This window comes from Mus musculus, chromosome 18 (assembly GCF_000001635.26).
Source record: "Mus musculus strain C57BL/6J chromosome 18, GRCm38.p6 C57BL/6J".
Classification (NCBI taxonomy): Eukaryota; Metazoa; Chordata; class Mammalia; order Rodentia; family Muridae; genus Mus; species Mus musculus.
The window spans coordinates 57,577,470-57,595,501 of NC_000084.6; the positions used below are offsets into that span (position 1 = coordinate 57,577,470).

The following is an 18,032-nucleotide window of genomic DNA, read 5'->3' on the forward strand; positions in this document are numbered from 1 at the left end:
GGAAAATTTGTTGTTCTTTTAAGTGTATGTTTAAATTAGATCAAATTAGTTTTGTGAGTCCAAGTGGATCTTCAGGCATCAGGTTCCCTCCTGTCCACAGGTGGGATAGAAATTATTATGGTGTCTCTATTTCATCTCTTATTTATTGTTCCAGAGTTGGATAATCTGTAGTAATGGTCTACACAGCAGGTAAAGCACTTAGCACATGGGTAGCCTTTGTTTTCAAAGTTTTTTTCTCTATAAACTGAGCTCTGCAAAACTTGGTTAGATTTTGTTTTTGAGCAATTTTGCAAAAATCTAGTTTATACAATTACTTGCTGAAAACACTATGTGCAGGTTGTGGGTAGAAAATCTAGGAACACAGACAAGAAGCAAGAAGCGATAAATGAACCTGTAATTCCACATTACTTAATAGGGTGATTTTAACAATTGCATTTGATGGCTGGATGAATGTCCAGTCTTAGCTTGCTCCATGGCTTCAACTCCATTTACTGAGAGGGGAGGAAAGTACTGGTTGCAAGTAGATCTATTTTGAGTTCAGTAATTCTAACACGCCTAGCATATGATCTGTAACATATTAAGCAAATTTCTCAATATGTGTGTATATGTATGAGTGAAAATCGAGTGGATAATTATAAAAATTATTGAGAGTCATTAACATATAATTAGTGTTTAAACCATGGTTGTTAACAGGATTACATACAGGTCTCTACATTTCTGTGCACAAAGCATAGAGCAGTGCCTAAGACGAAGCCCTTTGATTTCTACAGTCAGCAGATTGGAAGACCAGCAAGAATCCAGCCAAAGCTACAGGAGAAATCCAGAAAATGTCCTGGAGGCAGAAAGAGGAGAGTGTTTAAAGAGGCATGGAGTCCTCAGATGTCTAATATTTTATACTGTGAGGTTGAATACAAAGGCCAGAAAGGGTGGACTGCATATGCTGATGAGAGAATTGTAGAAACTTGACACAGTAAGAACCAGTAGAGCACAGGAGGACAGAAGCCAGACTAAAAGAGAAGTAATTGAGGCTGTTGCCTAGAACCGGGGACTTTCCCCATAGTGATATGTACGTGTATGAGGAAGGAAAGGGGGGGAGGGGGGGTGAAAAAGAAGGATGGGCAGGAAAGGAGACAGAAAGGTCCGGCAGGGAGCCAATGACAGGAGAGGGAGGAATCTCTGAAAACCTACATAGGATTCAGACTCCAGGAGTATCCCTACTTCCTGGTGAGATGGACCTGGAAATTATGTGAAAGTCAATTTAAGCCTCTAAAGTACAACTGGAGTGGTCTTGAGAAATCAGTGATACGTCCCTGACAAAACCCCCTCGGTCTTTCCTTAGATATAGGCATGAGGAAGAGGAGGACGGTTCCCAATGGTCAGAGCAGAGCCAAACAGTTACTCTATGTCTACTCATTGCATGGCTGGGATAATGCAGCTTTCTCCATATGAAGGGTTCAATGTGGCAATTGTCACGGCTAGTGACAGCGATAGATTCCTTATCTACCCTTGCCCATGGCGCCCTATCTTCTTCTATATATTGGGCACATTCGGCCTGACACATTTTAAATTTGGTTTTGAAACGTCATTTTATAGAATTCTTTTGTGACTGTGATTCCATAGAGGAGTAAAAGCAGCTTGGAGATTTGAGTGTGAAGGTGGATGTCGTAAATCAATATGATTTTGTTGTGCCTCCTTTGGGGAAGGGATGGGTGCATTTTGTAATAAATACAGAATATATACATCATAGTATGTAAGAACATTTTGGGTAATCCATATATTATAAGAGCATATGTATGTATACACATGTTTTTGCATGTATATGTGTATATATATACACATATATAGTGTGTGTGTGGTAGTGTGAATAAGAATAGCTTCCAGAGGCTCATACGCTCTAATATTTTGTCCCAGTTAATGGAACTGTTTAGAAAGCATTAAGAAGTGTAACCTTATAGGAAGAGCTATGTCATTTTGAGGTTTCAAAAGCCCATAACATTCCCAATGTGTCTCTCTGTCTTCTTTCTGCTTATGGATCAGGCTGTAATCTCCCATTTATTGCTTCAGTACCATACCTGCCTGATTCCTCAGTCCCTGACATGAAGTTCATGGACTCACCCTCTAGAACTGTAAACCCCAGAAAACTCTTTCTACTATAAGTTGCCTTGGCCATGGTGTCTCATCACAGCAGTAGAAAAGCTGCAAGACAGTGTGTACGCACATAGAATAACATTGTAATTGTGCTGAGTAGCCACATGATGGGCCATAATTGGCCAATTCCTGGAACTGCCACGTTTGGACTCCAATCTTATAATAACCCATGATTGTGAATCATGGTGCTCATGGCTAGATGGACCAACCTTAAAGAATATGACTTGAGTCCAGATAATGATGGTAGCCCATCTTCTTGACTGTAAAGATTAATCCGGGTGAAATTATATGACCTAAGATGCCATGGAGAGTCCTTTTTAAATTTTGCATGGAAAATGAATTGTCTCACTTTTGAGTCTGTAGGTAAGTAGGTAGCATCTCTGCTGTGTGAAGATGGCTAGTTTCCATTGGGAAATAATGGGGCCAGCACAGGCATGGTGCTGAGATATAGAAATAGGAAGAGATAGGGTATGTTGGCTCCTTTGGAATTTGTAAAGTCTATCTGTGAATGAAACACTAGATATCTCTGACTCTCCAGTGGTATAGATCAATTTTGTGTCTCCTGAAAGAGAGAATATGAATGGACACTTGTGTGAAAATGTCTGACTGAACAAGAAGCAAGGAAATGGGATGGCAACTGAGGGAAGTGAGAAGGGAGAAGTTCAATGACATTGTTCATTTATTTTTTTTTTCATATGCTGAGCAGAATCATCTAGAAAAGGCAATATGGAAGACATAGAGTGAATCTGGTGATGTCAGAGAAAAGACAGCAGAAAGCTGTCTTTGTGGCAAGAAAAGATGACAGAATTTAAAAGGATGGCCTTTGGAAATACGAAGGACATCTCTGTTAATCCATTATGAATACTTTTCACAAATCCTGGCTACCATCTCACGTAACAGCAAGGTCAGAGGAGGGATGCTTCAGGGTTAATTCAGTCAGTCAAGAGTACTCACCCAGAGTATGAGTACCGTTCACTGCTGTCTTACCCACTTCTACACACCAAATGTGTACCACCTTGTAAGATACCTGCCACAAGGCCAAGCACCGCATGCAGTCAAGACAACATCCTGGAACAGAGTCTTTTCAAAACACTGGTAAAAGTCTTCTCTTCGAGCTTCAGGTGTCTCTACTGTATTATATGGCTATTTCTAAAATAGTAGTTTATGCCTGCATGTCAGACAAACATGACAGCTTATTTCAGCCATGATTCAAGTGCTGGGACTGGGCAAAGCCAAGTTCCTTTTCATATGTGGCTTCTGCACTCAAGCTGGGTTTTGATTCAAGGGATAAACAGGGGAAAAGCTATCAGGAAAAAAAAAGGATTATTTTGCTTCTCTGTATTTGGTAGGATTTTGTTTTTGGCATAGAATACAATCTGCTATAGAAAAGGCTCCGGGGCATACTGAGCAAGATGTCCGCTCCATTCATGCCCCATGAAGGACTGCCTTTATGTCTGCTGGTGCAATGTAACGTGGAGGTTTCTTTGTTGGTATTTAGTTTGGATGACCGATTTAAAAATGAAGGCAGAATATGCTAATCACCAGCATTGTACAAGGACCAATCTGACATTTTATGTCCGTTAGTGTTTTGTTTTGTTTTTATGAAAGTGGGCATGCCAGCCAGTATTTGGTCATACGCATTTACAATTGTTACACTTTCTCAGAGAACTGTTCACTTCCTTAGCATAGAGTGATGTTCTTAATCTCTTACAACTCATCTTTGGTTCCAAGGCTATTTTATCAGAATAGCTATGCAACCTGCTTTTCTACTACTATTCACTTGAAGATTGCTTTCTGTCTTTTAACTCTCGCCCAGTGAATGTCCTTATCAGAGAGAGAACTGATTCCTGGAGACCACAGATAGTTGGATCTAGTTGGTTTGTTTTTAAATCCAGTCAACCAGTCAGCTTCTCTTTCCTGGCAACTTCAGGCCATTTACATTTATTATTGAGAGATGTTCATTGATCACTGTGATTTTGTTGATCGTTTCCTGGTTGGCTGGATTATTGTTTGTTCCATATTTTTTCCCGACGAATAGGGGTGTGTTGGACCTAATGGGGTCCTGTCTTTCCTTTCCTCATTTGTAAGGGTGAGCAAGGACTGTGTATTGAGAGGGTGAGTGACAGCTCTCTGCTGTCCTTTGTCTGCCTAAGCCCTTCATGAAATTTATTCTTTCCTGCACTCTTGTAATCGAGACTCGAGACTTCCTCTTCCTCTGCATCGTATTCCATTAAGTATCTTCTGGTTTCTGCTTTGCTGCCTTGGTCATGACCTGTCTTACATTGTGCTGATCATGGCATATCCTTGTTTTTCCATTAACTTTAAAAGGTAGCTTTGTTTGATAAAGCAACCGTGATTGACTTGAAATTCAGTACTTGAAATATATATATATATATATATATATATATATATATATATATATGTGTGTGTGTGTGTGTGTGTGTGTGTGTGTGTGTGTGTGTGTGTGTGTATTACATTTGTATGTGTAAATCCATATAGTATTTCTATGCTTGCATGCTTTTTTAGAGTTTTTGAAGAGATCTGATGTTATTCTTAGAAAGGGTTAATTGTGCTAGTTATCTTTTGCCTACTTTACAAAAATAGAGTTTTGGGAGGAAGTATAGAAACTCAATAAAAGAGCTGCTTTTTTTCAGATTGGCCTGTAGGTGAGCCTGTGAGATATTTTCTTGCTGAACTATTGATATGGGAGGGCATAGCTCACTGTGGGCAGTGTCTCCCCTGGGTAGGTGGTCTTGGGTTCTGTAAGAAAGCAGGCTGAGCAAGCCACGAGGAGCCAATAAGCTGCTCTCCACCACCGTCTCTGAATCAGCTCCTGCCTCCAGCTTCCTGCCTTGATTTTCCTTCATGAGAGACTGTTATTGAGCCATGAAAGCCAAATAAATCTTTTCCTCTCTAAAGTTGCTTTTGGTCAGGGTGTGTGTTACCTTAGCAACAGAAACCCTAAGACATGTATTGCCAAGCCCAAGATCGTGAACATTCAATAGAATGTTATCACCAAATAATTCTGTAGCTTTGCTTATTTAGCCGTTAATTCATTTGACTTGATTTCTATATAAATCGTGGTAAAGGTCCAATACCAGGTTTTTGCAATATATTACTTAGTTGCCCTAATAATTTTTTAAAGAAAATCTTCATAGTAACCTTTTTGGCACACTAGACAAAAATCTGTTAGGTCTTTGGACTTAATTACATTCTACCAGTTCATATGTCTGTCCTTGTCCCAGCCTCACACTATTTTGACCATTACAGATCTGTGTAAGCTCTGAAACTGGGAGGTTTTTGTCCTACACCATCTTCTTCTATAAGATGATTTTGAATAATTGAGTTCCTTGGTGCTCAGTAAGAGTTAAATAATCGATTTGTTCATTCTGAAATAAAATCTGTAACTTTAATAGTGGTTACATTTAATTTATAAGGGGTGTTGGCAACTTAACATTATTAAATCTTTTAATCTATGAACATTGGATCTCTCTCCATGTATTTAGGTCTTATTTAATTTCTTTCAGTATCATTTGTAGGTTCGACATACCAGTCTTTCACTTCCTTGGTTAAATTTATTACTAAGATGTATTTTTCAGTATGTTATTATAGACAGATTTTTTTTGTTTTAATTGCTTATTGCTTGTCATTTTGGCTGTATGTTTTACCTTCTAACCTTGCGAAACTACAATTTCTTCCCTAAATACTGTTACGGTTGCTTCCCATACTTTGGTTCTTCTGTTTGGTTCACTTATAATCTTCAAATCTTGATGAAATGATATTTTGTTAATTAACATATAATGACTTTGTTTTTAATAAAAATACTTCAGAAGAACACTATTGCAAACATTTTCATTACATTTATCTTTTCATGTGAGAGTGTGAAGTGTGTGTTATCACAGTGTATGTGAGGTTAGAGGAAGCTTAAGGACATCAATTCTCTCCTTCTAGCAGGTGGGGTCTGGGGTCAGAGCTCGTGCTGTAAAGATTGGCGACAAGGTACTTTTATCCACTGAGCTATCTCACAGGCCCATAATAGGAAGTAGTTCTCTTGGCTGTTGCAGGCACATGGTGCCTTCTCTTTCACTTTTAGCCTGTTTGAATATCAAGACTGTTCACTGTAGGTAGCATATTGTTTGATCATATCTTTTAGTCTTTTTTTTTTAAACTGGGAAATTTGATCCACTGATAAAGTATTATAAATAATGAAGTATGCATTTCGCTTTGTTGTTTATGCATTTTATGACTTTTATGTTTTGTTTCTGTGTGATAACTTCTAACAAACAAATTTGATTTTCTCTTATGGTTTATTTTTATCTTACATATGTCAATTTCCTCCCAAATATGTATTAGGGCACTTGATAGCATCTCGTAGGCCTCTTGGATTTTCTTTCTTTGTTTGTGCTTCTCCCAATAGATGATCCCAGTGCCCTATTACAATTCTCATGGGATGTACATCCCCTGATCCAGAATTCACATGTAAAATGCTGCACCTCTAATTTGACAATTTTTGAAGGTGCAGCCTTTGTGATGCCATTAAGTTTAGATGAGCTCATCAGAGTGGCATCCCTGGTGACATTACTGCTCCTATAAGAGAAGGAAGCGATTTTCTCCCCCTCAATTTGTGAGTCTATAGCAGAGAGATGGCAGAAGGAAGAATCTCTTTACCACTGAATAAACTGGGACCTTGACCTTAGATTTCACAACTGTGAAATATAAATTCTTAAGCCACTCAGACCATAGTAACAGTGAGCCAGGTAGATGGTTTAGTAAATCAAAGTGTATGCCACCAAAGTTGATGACTCAGTCCATTCCCTAGAAATCACATGGTGAAGGGTGAGCATAGAGTCCACCAGGTCACCCTCTAACCCCTACATGCACATCCACACTCACGTCCAGACACTTAATAGATGAAAATTTAGGGAAGTTTTTGATTGGTTGATGTTTATCTTATGTATATGGGTGCTTTGCTTTTATGTATGTCTGTGAGCTGCACAGACACAGTGCCCACGAGGTCCACAATATTGTGTGAGATCCCCTGGAGTTGTGGGCAGTTGTGAGTTACAATGTGAGTGCTTAGAACTGAGCGTTGGGCCATCTGGAAGTGCAGCCAGTGCTCTAAAGTCCTGAGCCATCTCTCTGGCTTTGAAAAATGGTGTTTTTTTTTTAATAGGATGCTATTGTAACAAGTCTAAAATGTAGAAACAGATTTGGAGCACCATGATGGGTCAAGGCCTGGAAATTTTAAGGGAAATGCTTAACAAGTATTGGGAGGGCATAAATCAGGGCTATAGTATTTGCCTGGCATGTACTAGCCTTAGTTACATCCCCAGTAGTGGGGGAATGTAGTTACTACCATGAAATGACAACCAAAGGTAATCAGATGAGATCTGGGAAAGAAAATCAGAGAGCCAGAGAGAAAGCTCCATCTTTTTCCGAGAAGACCAATCATCATGAAAGAATATTGGTAAAAATATGAATATTAACATGAATTCTCACAAGGTCATGGGAGGGAAAGGTAAACATGGTGTTTAAAATGGAGGAAAGATGATCCTGGCTGAACTGGGTTCACAGCCTGTTGTGAGGAGTGGAAAACATGTCAGCAATGAAACTGGATATTTGGCTGAAAAGAGTTCTAAGTGTTGAAGAGGCAGATAAGCAAGAGATAAGCAAAGAAAAATAAGTTCTCAGCTTATTTATATTGCAGAGAATGCCAAGGGCGTTGACACGCAACTGTCCTCTAAGGAGATAGTTCTGAGTGTGAACCACAGACCTCCTCAGCACCCTCAACAAGAACAGCAAAAATTTCAGTTACAAGTGATGGAGACGGCATGGAAGGAAGAGGAGGGTCTCTGATTTCTTAGATCTCACAGGACAGACAGTTAAACTATGCACCTATAAATATGTTATCCTTAGCCACAATGAGCCAAACAAGCCATGATGCTGCGGTCACCTGAAACTAAGGGGCAGAATTCTGGCCCCTTTGTGGCAGAGGCCTGGAGATGAGACTTCTATGCAGCATAGAAGTCAGGGTGTGAGTCACACTGTGCACAGCTGCAAAAGATCAAGCGCTGCCCCACAGAACCATAGCATGTCATCAAAGAGTGATTGTCATACCTTGCAGGCTTGTGGATTCCTCTCTCCTTCCTTCTTTTTCCTTTGTGGAATGGGAATGCTTATATTGTGCCTGTTTGACTGCTATAGTTTGAAGGCAATATGGCTTGTTGGGTTCACAAGCTAGAGAAAAATATTTCTTCCAGATGAACTGTCTTGAATCATACTAATATGTGATGTAGATGATACTTAGATGAAACTTAGACTTCAAAGTTGAAGGTTGTGCAAGCTAAGAGTTTGGGGAGCTGTTGAGCTCAGATGTATTTGCACTAAGCACAATGTGAATTTGGGGAGGGATGGATGTTGAGTGCAAAGGACTCAACTTGTTCTGACTGCATGTGTTGACATCCTATTCCTTTGGGCAATAGATCTAGAGATAATTATGAAGCTGGAATAACCTGAGGTGACATGGTTTTCTTCTAGGAAATAGAAGAGACTAGAGTGACCAGTTTGGGATATATGGATACATTATACATTTATAATATTCATTCTTTAAGCATGCAGACTATGGTAGATACTGTTGTACGCACCTGAATTGGTAAAGATAATGCTCTTCTGGCTTTCTGGCTCTTCCATCTGCTAGTCTCACCTCATCTTCCTCGTGGATTTTCACTAAAGTAAGTCTTGAATTTCTGCTTGGCCCCCTTTTCTATCCTTTTGGCCATGTCCTGTTAACTGACACATCGCTCTCCAGATTTCCTTTACTGCTGCATTGTCCTTGGATATCTTTGTCTGTTTTGCTTTTAACTCTGAGCACATTTACATCAACTAACCATCAGGGGGGATTTTTTTGTTCAGAAAGTCTAGCATTTATTCTTTAGGACGCCCTACAACAATTTCTGTCAATTTCTTTTAATAAATGAGTTTTCTCAAAGAAAAATGCATATTATATTTCAAAGGTTAGTGGTTTTATTGAGAATGAGGCATGCTAACTTCTGTGATATAAAGATTCTAGGTGTCAGGTCTTATCTTTCCACCCCTAAGAATTGGTCATAACACTCACTGAACACAGTTGTTCACTTAGTGTTTTTCTTTGCACCAAATTTGCAAAGACTTTATGCCTTAGTATATGGTCACTGAAGTTCCTTTTTATGATTTCTATAGTAAGTGATATAACAGAGATTTCTTTGGATATCAACATTTTTCTTCATCAAGGACTTTTCTAGAACCAGAAGTACTGGTAAATTAGATGGAACTTTCATTTTTCCTTCCAGCACATCTCTTTCTCTTTTCTTTCCTTTTTATCAGGCTTGTTTCAAGGCCATTTGCAAAGTGGGAAGGGATTACCAGTTGTCTTGCCAGTAATTAGGTTCATAGATACATCTTAGATGCCAAAAGTGAATTGCCAGGTTTTGCCACAAACCATCCACATGAAAAGAAAACAATAAAACTCCTCTATTGTGCTTTCATCAGACACTGATTCATAACAATAACCAAGACACACATTTCAAAAAGCTAATGCAGGAAGTTTCAAAGCCAAGATTGGTGCAGGCCAATATGATTTTATTTGCATGTGGGTGTGGAGACAGATTTTATGTGACCCATATTTGCCTCAAACTCACAGTGTAGACAAGAAAGGCCTCACCTCATGCTCACCCTGCCACCACTTTCTCAGAACTGTGATTTCAGGGGTCCACCACCTAGCACCTCTGACAGTGTGGCCAGTGTTCATCGAATTCTCTGTTCATTTTCCTTGGAGATTTACAGTTCACTCTGCACTTCTGTCAAAGCATATCAAAGCACAAAGCAGCAGAGTAAAACGCACCTCCTGCATTGAAATCAGAGTGGGGCCAGCACTCAAACAAGAATCTCCTGACTTGGAGTGAAGACTTCTCTAAGTTACGCTGAGCCAGAGTACAACTGTTATATACAAAGAAGAAGGATATCTACCTTAAAAGGAAGGTGATGGCAAGCTAGGGAGATTTCTTACTTGTAGAAGAGAAAGGAAATCCCTCATGTAGATGAGCCAACCTTCTGAGAAAGACTTCACAGAGCTCATCTTGGTAGGCAGCCTCAGAGCTAAGGTTGAGCATAATCAAGAGTCCAGTGACTGGAGGCAGACCAATGTAGTCTGAATCTAGTCCATTTGATTAGCTATGAGGTTTTGTTTTGTTTTGTTGTCAACATAGTGTTTTAATAGTTAAAAAGTGTCTTAAAGTTTTCTACTGAAGTAAGATCAGAATGCTTACTGCCGGTCCACACTAGGATACACAGAGCCAGCGATTCTGCTCGCTGCCCCTGGGGCTGGATTGATGTGTCCAGAGGCGCACATCTCAGGAAATGACCCTCCAGGAAGGCCTTTCCTCCTCCAGGGCCCAAAGATAGTCTTCCACCTCATCTGCCCAGTAAATGTCACACAGGACATGCTGCTGATGGGCACAGCTGGGCTGTTTGAGGCTCTCCAGCAGTTGCAGGACACCTGAGCCCCCCACAGAGTTGCTACTGAGGTCCAGATTAATCAGGCTGCGGTTGGCCAGCAGGACAGTGGCAAGGCTACTGCAACCACTATCTGTCACATCCCAGTCTCCCAGCCAAAGCACACGCGGCACTGGGTCTGGCTGGCCCAGGGCCGTGCAAAGCTCCTGGACTCCCAAGTCTCCCAGTGGATTGCTGCTCATTTGCAGCTCCAGCAGAGAACGGTCTTTGGTCAACACGGAGCAGAAGTGGGGACAAGAGGCAGCTGTGAGGCTACAGGTCTTTACCCACAGTGACTCTAGCTGATAGCCAGGCTCTAATAGGCTCTCACACAGCAGCCGGGCCCCCTCATCCTTCAGCTCATTGGCAGCTAGGCTGAGTTCCTTCAGGCTCTGCTTGGCCCTGAGGACACAGCACAGGTCCTCGAAGCCCTCTGCAGTGACATCACACTCCCAGAGCAACAGAGTCCTGAGCTTACAGCTGGGAAGCAGCAGTCCTGGGCACAGTGCTGCAATGCCTGCATTACCCAGCTTGTTGCTGCCCAAGTCCAGTTCCTGCAGTGAGGCGTTGGAGGCCACAACATCACACAGATCCTTGCAGCTGGCTGATGTGATACCACAGTTCTCCAGCTTGAGTGACTCCAGTTGACAGGCAGAGTCCTTCAGCTATGACCTATCTTCAACAAGTCAGTTCACCACTGAGTATCTAGTACTTCAGTCTTTAAAGAGGTGATACCAACACACACACACACACACACACACACACACACACACACACACTGGGGTTCCAGGTGATGGAGTAATACAACTTTTATGGATAGCATCCAATATAATATAGGTACAAAATATCACCATGTGCCTACAAGATATATATAAATGCCCCCCCCCCAGCTTCTGATTTGTGATCGAGCATACAGGATTCATGGATCACATAGTTTATCAGCAGAATACTTAACAGCAGCAAATGATAGAGAACCCAACTCCTTGGATACTTCTTTAGTGGTATCCTCCTCTTCATGGTTCACTGTTGGCTATAGGTATGTTGGACTTCAAGGTCAAGTGATAAAGCATTCCAATATTTCCATTACCCTTTGAAATCTGATTTTCCTGTTACTCGTCCTTCCAAAGTGGGGGTCGTCCAGTGCCGGGCTTGACTAACGTTTGTAGGATGGCTACAACACCATCATATCTAGCAGATAAGAGAACATTCCAAAGGAAAGTTTGATCTGGTTGAAACTCAACCTACTGTCTGTAAACTGGGGAAAACAACAGTGTAAACTTCTCAAGGAATGAAACCGGGATGCTGGAATAATTTAAGAGTAAAAGTTTTTGCAGAATGTCTGCTACATAGTAATTCTATAATAAATGTGAACAATTATTGACATAGTTCTTCATTATTTATTTATATATACAGTTCCACATTGTGTGATATTTATTTTTAAATTGTCTGCCTTTCCAGTTAAAATGTGAATATTTTTTGAAAGTAAGAATAATAGTTTCACTTTTAATCTTCTATTTCTTATGTAGAACAAATAACAAATTTACTTTTGTAACAAATGAGTATATAAATAATTATTTGGTGAAGGAATAGAAACCCTCTAAATAACTGAAAATAGATTTACTAAGAAAAACAATCAAATAATGGCAAGATATTTTACACAGCAGACAGGATATTGAAATAAAATGTACCTAACTGGGGAAAAATAATCCCATGAAGAAGCTTTCTCTAATAATGGCAAAAGTTAACAAACCAAATTCAATTGAGAGGCAGAGACAGAGAGAGGGAGGTGGAAGGAGAGAGAGAGAGAGAGGGAGGGAGAGGGAGAGGGAGAGGGAGAGGGAGAGGGAGAGGGAGAGAGAGGGAGAGGGAGAGGGAGAGGGAGAGGGAGAGGGAGAGGGAGAGGGAGAGGGAGAGGGAGAGGGAGGGAGGGAGAGAGAGAGAGAGAGAGAGAGAGAGAGAGAGAGAGAGAGAATCTCACACCTCTCTTCCCATGTTTCAGAGATCATTGTGGAAGAGAGGTCATAAAGAATACAAGGGCCACTGGCAGGATGACTACATGCAAGCAGTGTTTTCTAGATATAGTAAGGCCATTGCACATAAAAACTCACACTAGTTGTCATAGCATAAACAAACAAACAAAAACAGTCCAAGATCAAGCCAGATGGGATCCCTGAATAGTGGGGATGAGACACAAGGTCTTACCCCTAGATGAGGACCTAGCTTTTGGGAGAGAGAGGTTTAGTTTTCCTTAAGGGTGTGGTCCATTGCATGTCCAGCTATCTCCTTTGGAAGGCCACATCCCCAAGAGTAAAAAGCAACACTAGTTGGACTTGATGGGTTCTTTTATCAAAATATAATGAGTGAGCATATACAGTCGGGTAGGTATAGAATCATGGGTGGATATAGGATGCTATGGGAGGGGGTAAATATCAACATCCAGTATTTGAAACACTCAAGGAATAATAAGATATTGTTAACACTGAAATGGATGCTGGTAGTGATTAGAGGAGGCAGAAGAACAATGAGAGTTATAATACTCAGTACTTAATACGTTGCAGGTTCCCTGCTGAGTGGTGCTTATTTTTGTGAACACACATACTTTTCATGCATTAGGTAATATTCCTTTCTTCCCCACTATCATTGCAAAGGGAAATGAGAGGCCCCGCAACTCACCTCAAGCACTTAGCAAAACGGAGATTTCTCTCTAAAGGCTCTGACACAGCGTCCACATCATTAGCTAGTCTACGTTAGAAAGACAGAAGTAGGCTCAGAGAAGCCAGAGCATATCCCAAGGCACCATGGGCCCAAGAGTCAACTGCCTTAGTGGCCATAAAACACACTGAGCCTCCCGTAAGGCTCAGAATGCAAAGGTATCACCAACAGATCTTGGAATGCGCACTTCTTCTGGCCCTGGGTATGCACCTTAGGGGTTCTAGCACATAACACAGTGGCTGTGTTGAGTTCCAACTGAACACATTCGTGCGAAATGATTGCTTGTGTAGATGGGCTGGGAAAGCCCGTGTGTAGTGTAAGGTATGCTAGCTCACCCATTTCCTTTCAGATAGCTCTCTTCATATGATAAACTACTTCAAAGCACTGATTTTTGAAGAAAAAAAATGTATACTTTGCAGTAGCATCCAGGATGAGGTACTCAGAGATAATCTATGCTTCAAAAGATACTGAGAGATTTTAGTGACTCTCAAAGGTTCTACTGAGCTTCAGAGACTGCACAGAAAGCTGTCTGAGAGTAAGGAAGCGCCAGTCAGGGAGTCAGGTCTCTGAGGGCCATCAAACCACGCCCTCAAGAGAGACCTTAGCAGTAGAACAAGCACAAAAGGGCTTTGGTTGTGGTTTGCATAGATCTGGCTTTAATAAGACTTAAACTTGAAACATTTAACTTCCAACCTTCCCCTCTGACTCCAACACGGTTGTTCTTAAGGTGTTTGAGTGAGTGAGATCCCATACACTCTGTGGAGAGCTGTAGACCTCCAGGAGTTAAGTTTTGAGAACCGGGCGTGATCATAAGATGGGTTTCAGAGGCAGCTGTGCCAGCAGTGGGACCTCAGATCTTAGAGGAAGTGAGTGCTGAGAGCCTGTCAAAGGGAGATGTCTCCTACATCATGACTGTGTTAGAAGTAATGAAATCAATGGCATTTCCCTTTTTCTCTCATTGCTTGTCCTTTGTAGAGAACGTTGCAGAAGCCCTTTATGGAAAGATTTAACAGACGTTAGTAGAAGACAATTCACTCCTAAGTCGACCCTTTAAGAGGAGCCTTTTAAGTGCCACTGAATCCCATGTCCTGACAACAGCGTGTCTTTAGCTTACAGCTTCTGAAGCAACAAAATCACAACTCCTTGAGAAGGTCTCCATGCTGGAGGGAAGGCTAGAGGATGTGAACCGAAAGAACGTTGGTGGAGAGTTGTATGAAAACATGGTTCTTGAGAAAGACAAGGTACGTGGGAGAAAGGTCATCTCTTTTAAGTGTTACTTAACCATACATGACAAGTAGGTAAGCCATTGATGGGTTGGAAGTTCTCATTCAAACGGCTGGGGCTGACACTCAGTGGTAACAAGCACTTGAAGCTGTTCCTACTAAAGGTGTTGGCTTGTCCCTGTGGCTCACGAGGAACTAAAATCACAAGGGAAAATGTACAGCTCTGCCTGCATTTCTGTCTGTCTCTTTGGCTGAAGGCATAGAGAGAAGTCATTGTCTAAACCTACAATCACCTAGGATTCTAGAAGACCAAGATCTGTAGAAAAAAAGCATTTCCTCCAGATGAGGGCAGCTGGCCACAAGAGTGAAGTTGCATTCTAAAATTAACAGCTTAATGGAGGATAGAACCACAGTGCAGGACAAGACCCAGCTGAAGAAGTGGTGGGCCAGTGTTGGGTAGATTACATCATGACCTAGAGTGCTTCACTGAGCAGACATCTTGCCTTCTAGTTTCACACTGGTACTCCAAAAATCAGACAGGGTGGAGGGTGTCACTGGAGCCTATATTTGTTCCTCTTCCCAAGGTGGCCATGCTAGATTCATCTTCTTTCTCTTCTGTTTACTAGTATTTCCCTTAATTGATGTATTGGGATAGGGGCCTGGGCCTAGTTCATTGGGAGTTCCAGACCCCAAACTTTTAACTTAAAATCTGCTAACTATAGAGATTTGCTTAGACTGTACAAGGACCTGAGTTTAATCTTTAACATTGAAAAAAAATTAAGTTCAAATTTGAGTTAATGGGGGTGAATATAGGAAAATGCTATATTCAGTAAAGCTAACTTTATTTCCTGGTGAACATTGGCAGATTAGAATTTTAAGTTAAATTTTAAGCTTTTTTTGATAATGTATCTTTTTTGGGCAATATTAACTGCATACTCTATTTTGTACATGATGTCAACTGTACACATATGTTTTAGTTTTTGAGGTTAGACCTTATGAAGGATTTATTTCTGTAAAATAAAACAATGGATCTTAAAGTTGTATGTGTTGTCTTAGTTGTGGTTACTATTGTTATGACAAAATACCATGGCCAAAATCAAGTTGAGGAGGAAAGGTTTTATTTTGCTTACACTTCCATATTGCTATTCATTACTGAAGGAAGTCAGGACAGTAACTTAGACAGGGCAGAAACTTGAAGACAGGAGCTGACACCACAGCCATAGAGGAGTACGGCTTACAGGCTTGGTCCCCATATCTGGCTCAGCCTGCTTTCTTATAAAACCCAGAACCACTAGCCCAGGAATGGCACCAAGTGCCATAATTGGCTGGGCCCTTCCCCCACCAGTCAGTAATTAATAAAATGTCCTATAGACAGTTCTTATTGAGGTATTTTCTCAATTGAGTCCTAGCTGTGTCAAGTTCAAACAAACTATCCAATACACATATGCTTTTGATTTGTAAAGTAATACATCCCTGAAAACTTATGTATGTATCATTGTATAAATTTGCCTCTTGTTTAATCCACAGAGTTTGTATATGCCTACAGATATGTTTCTTGTAAAAGTACTTATGTGCCCATATACATGTACACACACACACATACTCTCACTCTCTCTCTCTTTCTCTCTTTCTCTCTTTCTCTCTCTCTCTCTCTCTCCCTCTCTCTCTCTCTCACTCCCTCTCTCTCACACACACACACACACACACACACACACATACACACACACACACACACACACACCTCAGTACCTCAAGCTATCATTTTCCCCTACCACTTCCCAGCAGTTAATATATTTTGTACTTTGCCCTCAGGTTCTCTCATAGAATAGAAGAGGAAGAGGAATGGGGAAATGTCCTCTCTAGTACAGTTTTCTGCAACACTTAGCTGAGATGATAATGCTGCCAGTTAGTAGATTGAGAACAGGCACACATTTACATGCAGGATGCTCTGACTATGAAGACTTACACACGTGTTCTTCTAACCTTTCTCTTTCCAGTGCATTGAGAAGTTGCAAGCTGAAGTCAAAGCCTCCCAGGAGAAACTTAACATCCATGTAAGTGTTTCTCTTTTCCCTCTCAATCTCCTGACTCATACCACCGTAATCCCGAAAACAAACAGAAAATTTTCAGAAGTCATAAGTAAGGTTTAGCCACTGCAAAAATATTTGAAAATGTAAAAAAAAAAACACAAACAAACAAACAAAAAACAAAAAAACAAAAAACAACAACAAAAAAAAACAAACCCACAACAAAAACATAAAGTTAAAAATCAGTATTTTTACTACTCTGCACACAAAGTTCACTTTCTTGCAGAATCTGAAAATGAAAACAATATGTGGTCTTATATACAGTCAGATAGTATAACTAGCCTAAATTGGTGGCCTATCTGAAGAGTAATAAATATAGGAAAGGATACCAGGTAAGTCAGCGAAGAGACTCAAATGGCGATCTGTGGTCATTGATACGTAGAGAATAGGTCTGAAGCAGAGATCCTTTATGCAAAAAGTCCCTGGAAAGTTTCAACCAGCAAACTTCCCAGAGATTCTGTTTCCTGGGCACTTAGGCCACAGGTGACTGTAGAAGACACTTATGGCAACACATCCAATCCTGGGAGTCAATGTCGAGTAGTATATTTTATGTGTATTTGTTGGCCCCAGATTGTGATATTTGAAAAAGTAACCATAAATCAGAGTAGGTGAATTCCATTTTCTCCTGTAACATGTTTAACAAAGACCTCACACATTCCTGGGGCAAGTTCATTGCACTTTAGCCTATGTCTGTGCAAAGGGCTAATGAGCACCAACAGACAGATATTCTTGTGCACCACTGTCCATTTATCAGTTTCCCTGCTACTCTGGAGAATATGAATGACCCTTACGTGTGACCCCAAAAGCTTGCTTGTCATCCTAGTCATTGCCCTCTTCACCTAGACAGCATAGCTTAATCCTGATAAAGGATACTGGCCAGCCACGTCAAATGGCCACTCTCAATAGCACCAAGTTCCTCAGACCAGCTTAGAATGCAAGCAGAAAAGACTAAAATAATAAATTCTGAAGACTACCCATTGATTCTGTGAAGTGAGCTGGCCTGAAAAAATCTTTTCAATAGTCCCATCTTTTTGGGTTCAAGGAAAAAAAATTATCTTTCAGACCAGAGTTTATAATCCCTAGACCCAGTCTTTTTCTAACCTTGCACACTCATTTGACCAATACTGAAAATGACTTGTGCCCGCATCTGTGGCGTTGTGACCTGTTCTGCAGAAGTATGCCACACTAGAGCAGCATTCGGTTGCAGATGTTTTACCACTGGTCTGCCCCAAGGGTGCCAGATAATGACTGCAGTTGGAGGAGAGCTCTGGTTCTTAACCTGTTACCTACGTCTGTGTGTATAAAGAAAGGCAGACGTACTTCCCAAGCTTCT

General features: G+C 40.8%; 1 protein-coding gene and 1 pseudogene across 6 annotated transcripts in view; one reads left to right on the forward strand and one right to left on the reverse strand.

Moving 5' to 3' along the window:
• Ccdc192 (coiled-coil domain containing 192) overlaps positions 1–18,032 on the forward strand; it is a 197,326-nt gene that overhangs the window by 43,728 nt on the left and 135,566 nt on the right. For all 6 annotated transcript variants that reach the window (XM_017318003.2, XM_030250625.1, XM_030250624.1 and 3 more), the window contains exons 4-5: positions 14,499–14,630; positions 16,610–16,666. In XM_017318003.2, coding sequence (XP_017173492.1) covers positions 14,499–14,630; positions 16,610–16,666 — 189 coding nt within the window. The remainder of the gene's footprint in view (positions 1–14,498; positions 14,631–16,609; positions 16,667–18,032) is intronic.
• Positions 10,539–11,342, reverse strand: Gm18740 (predicted gene, 18740; annotated as a pseudogene).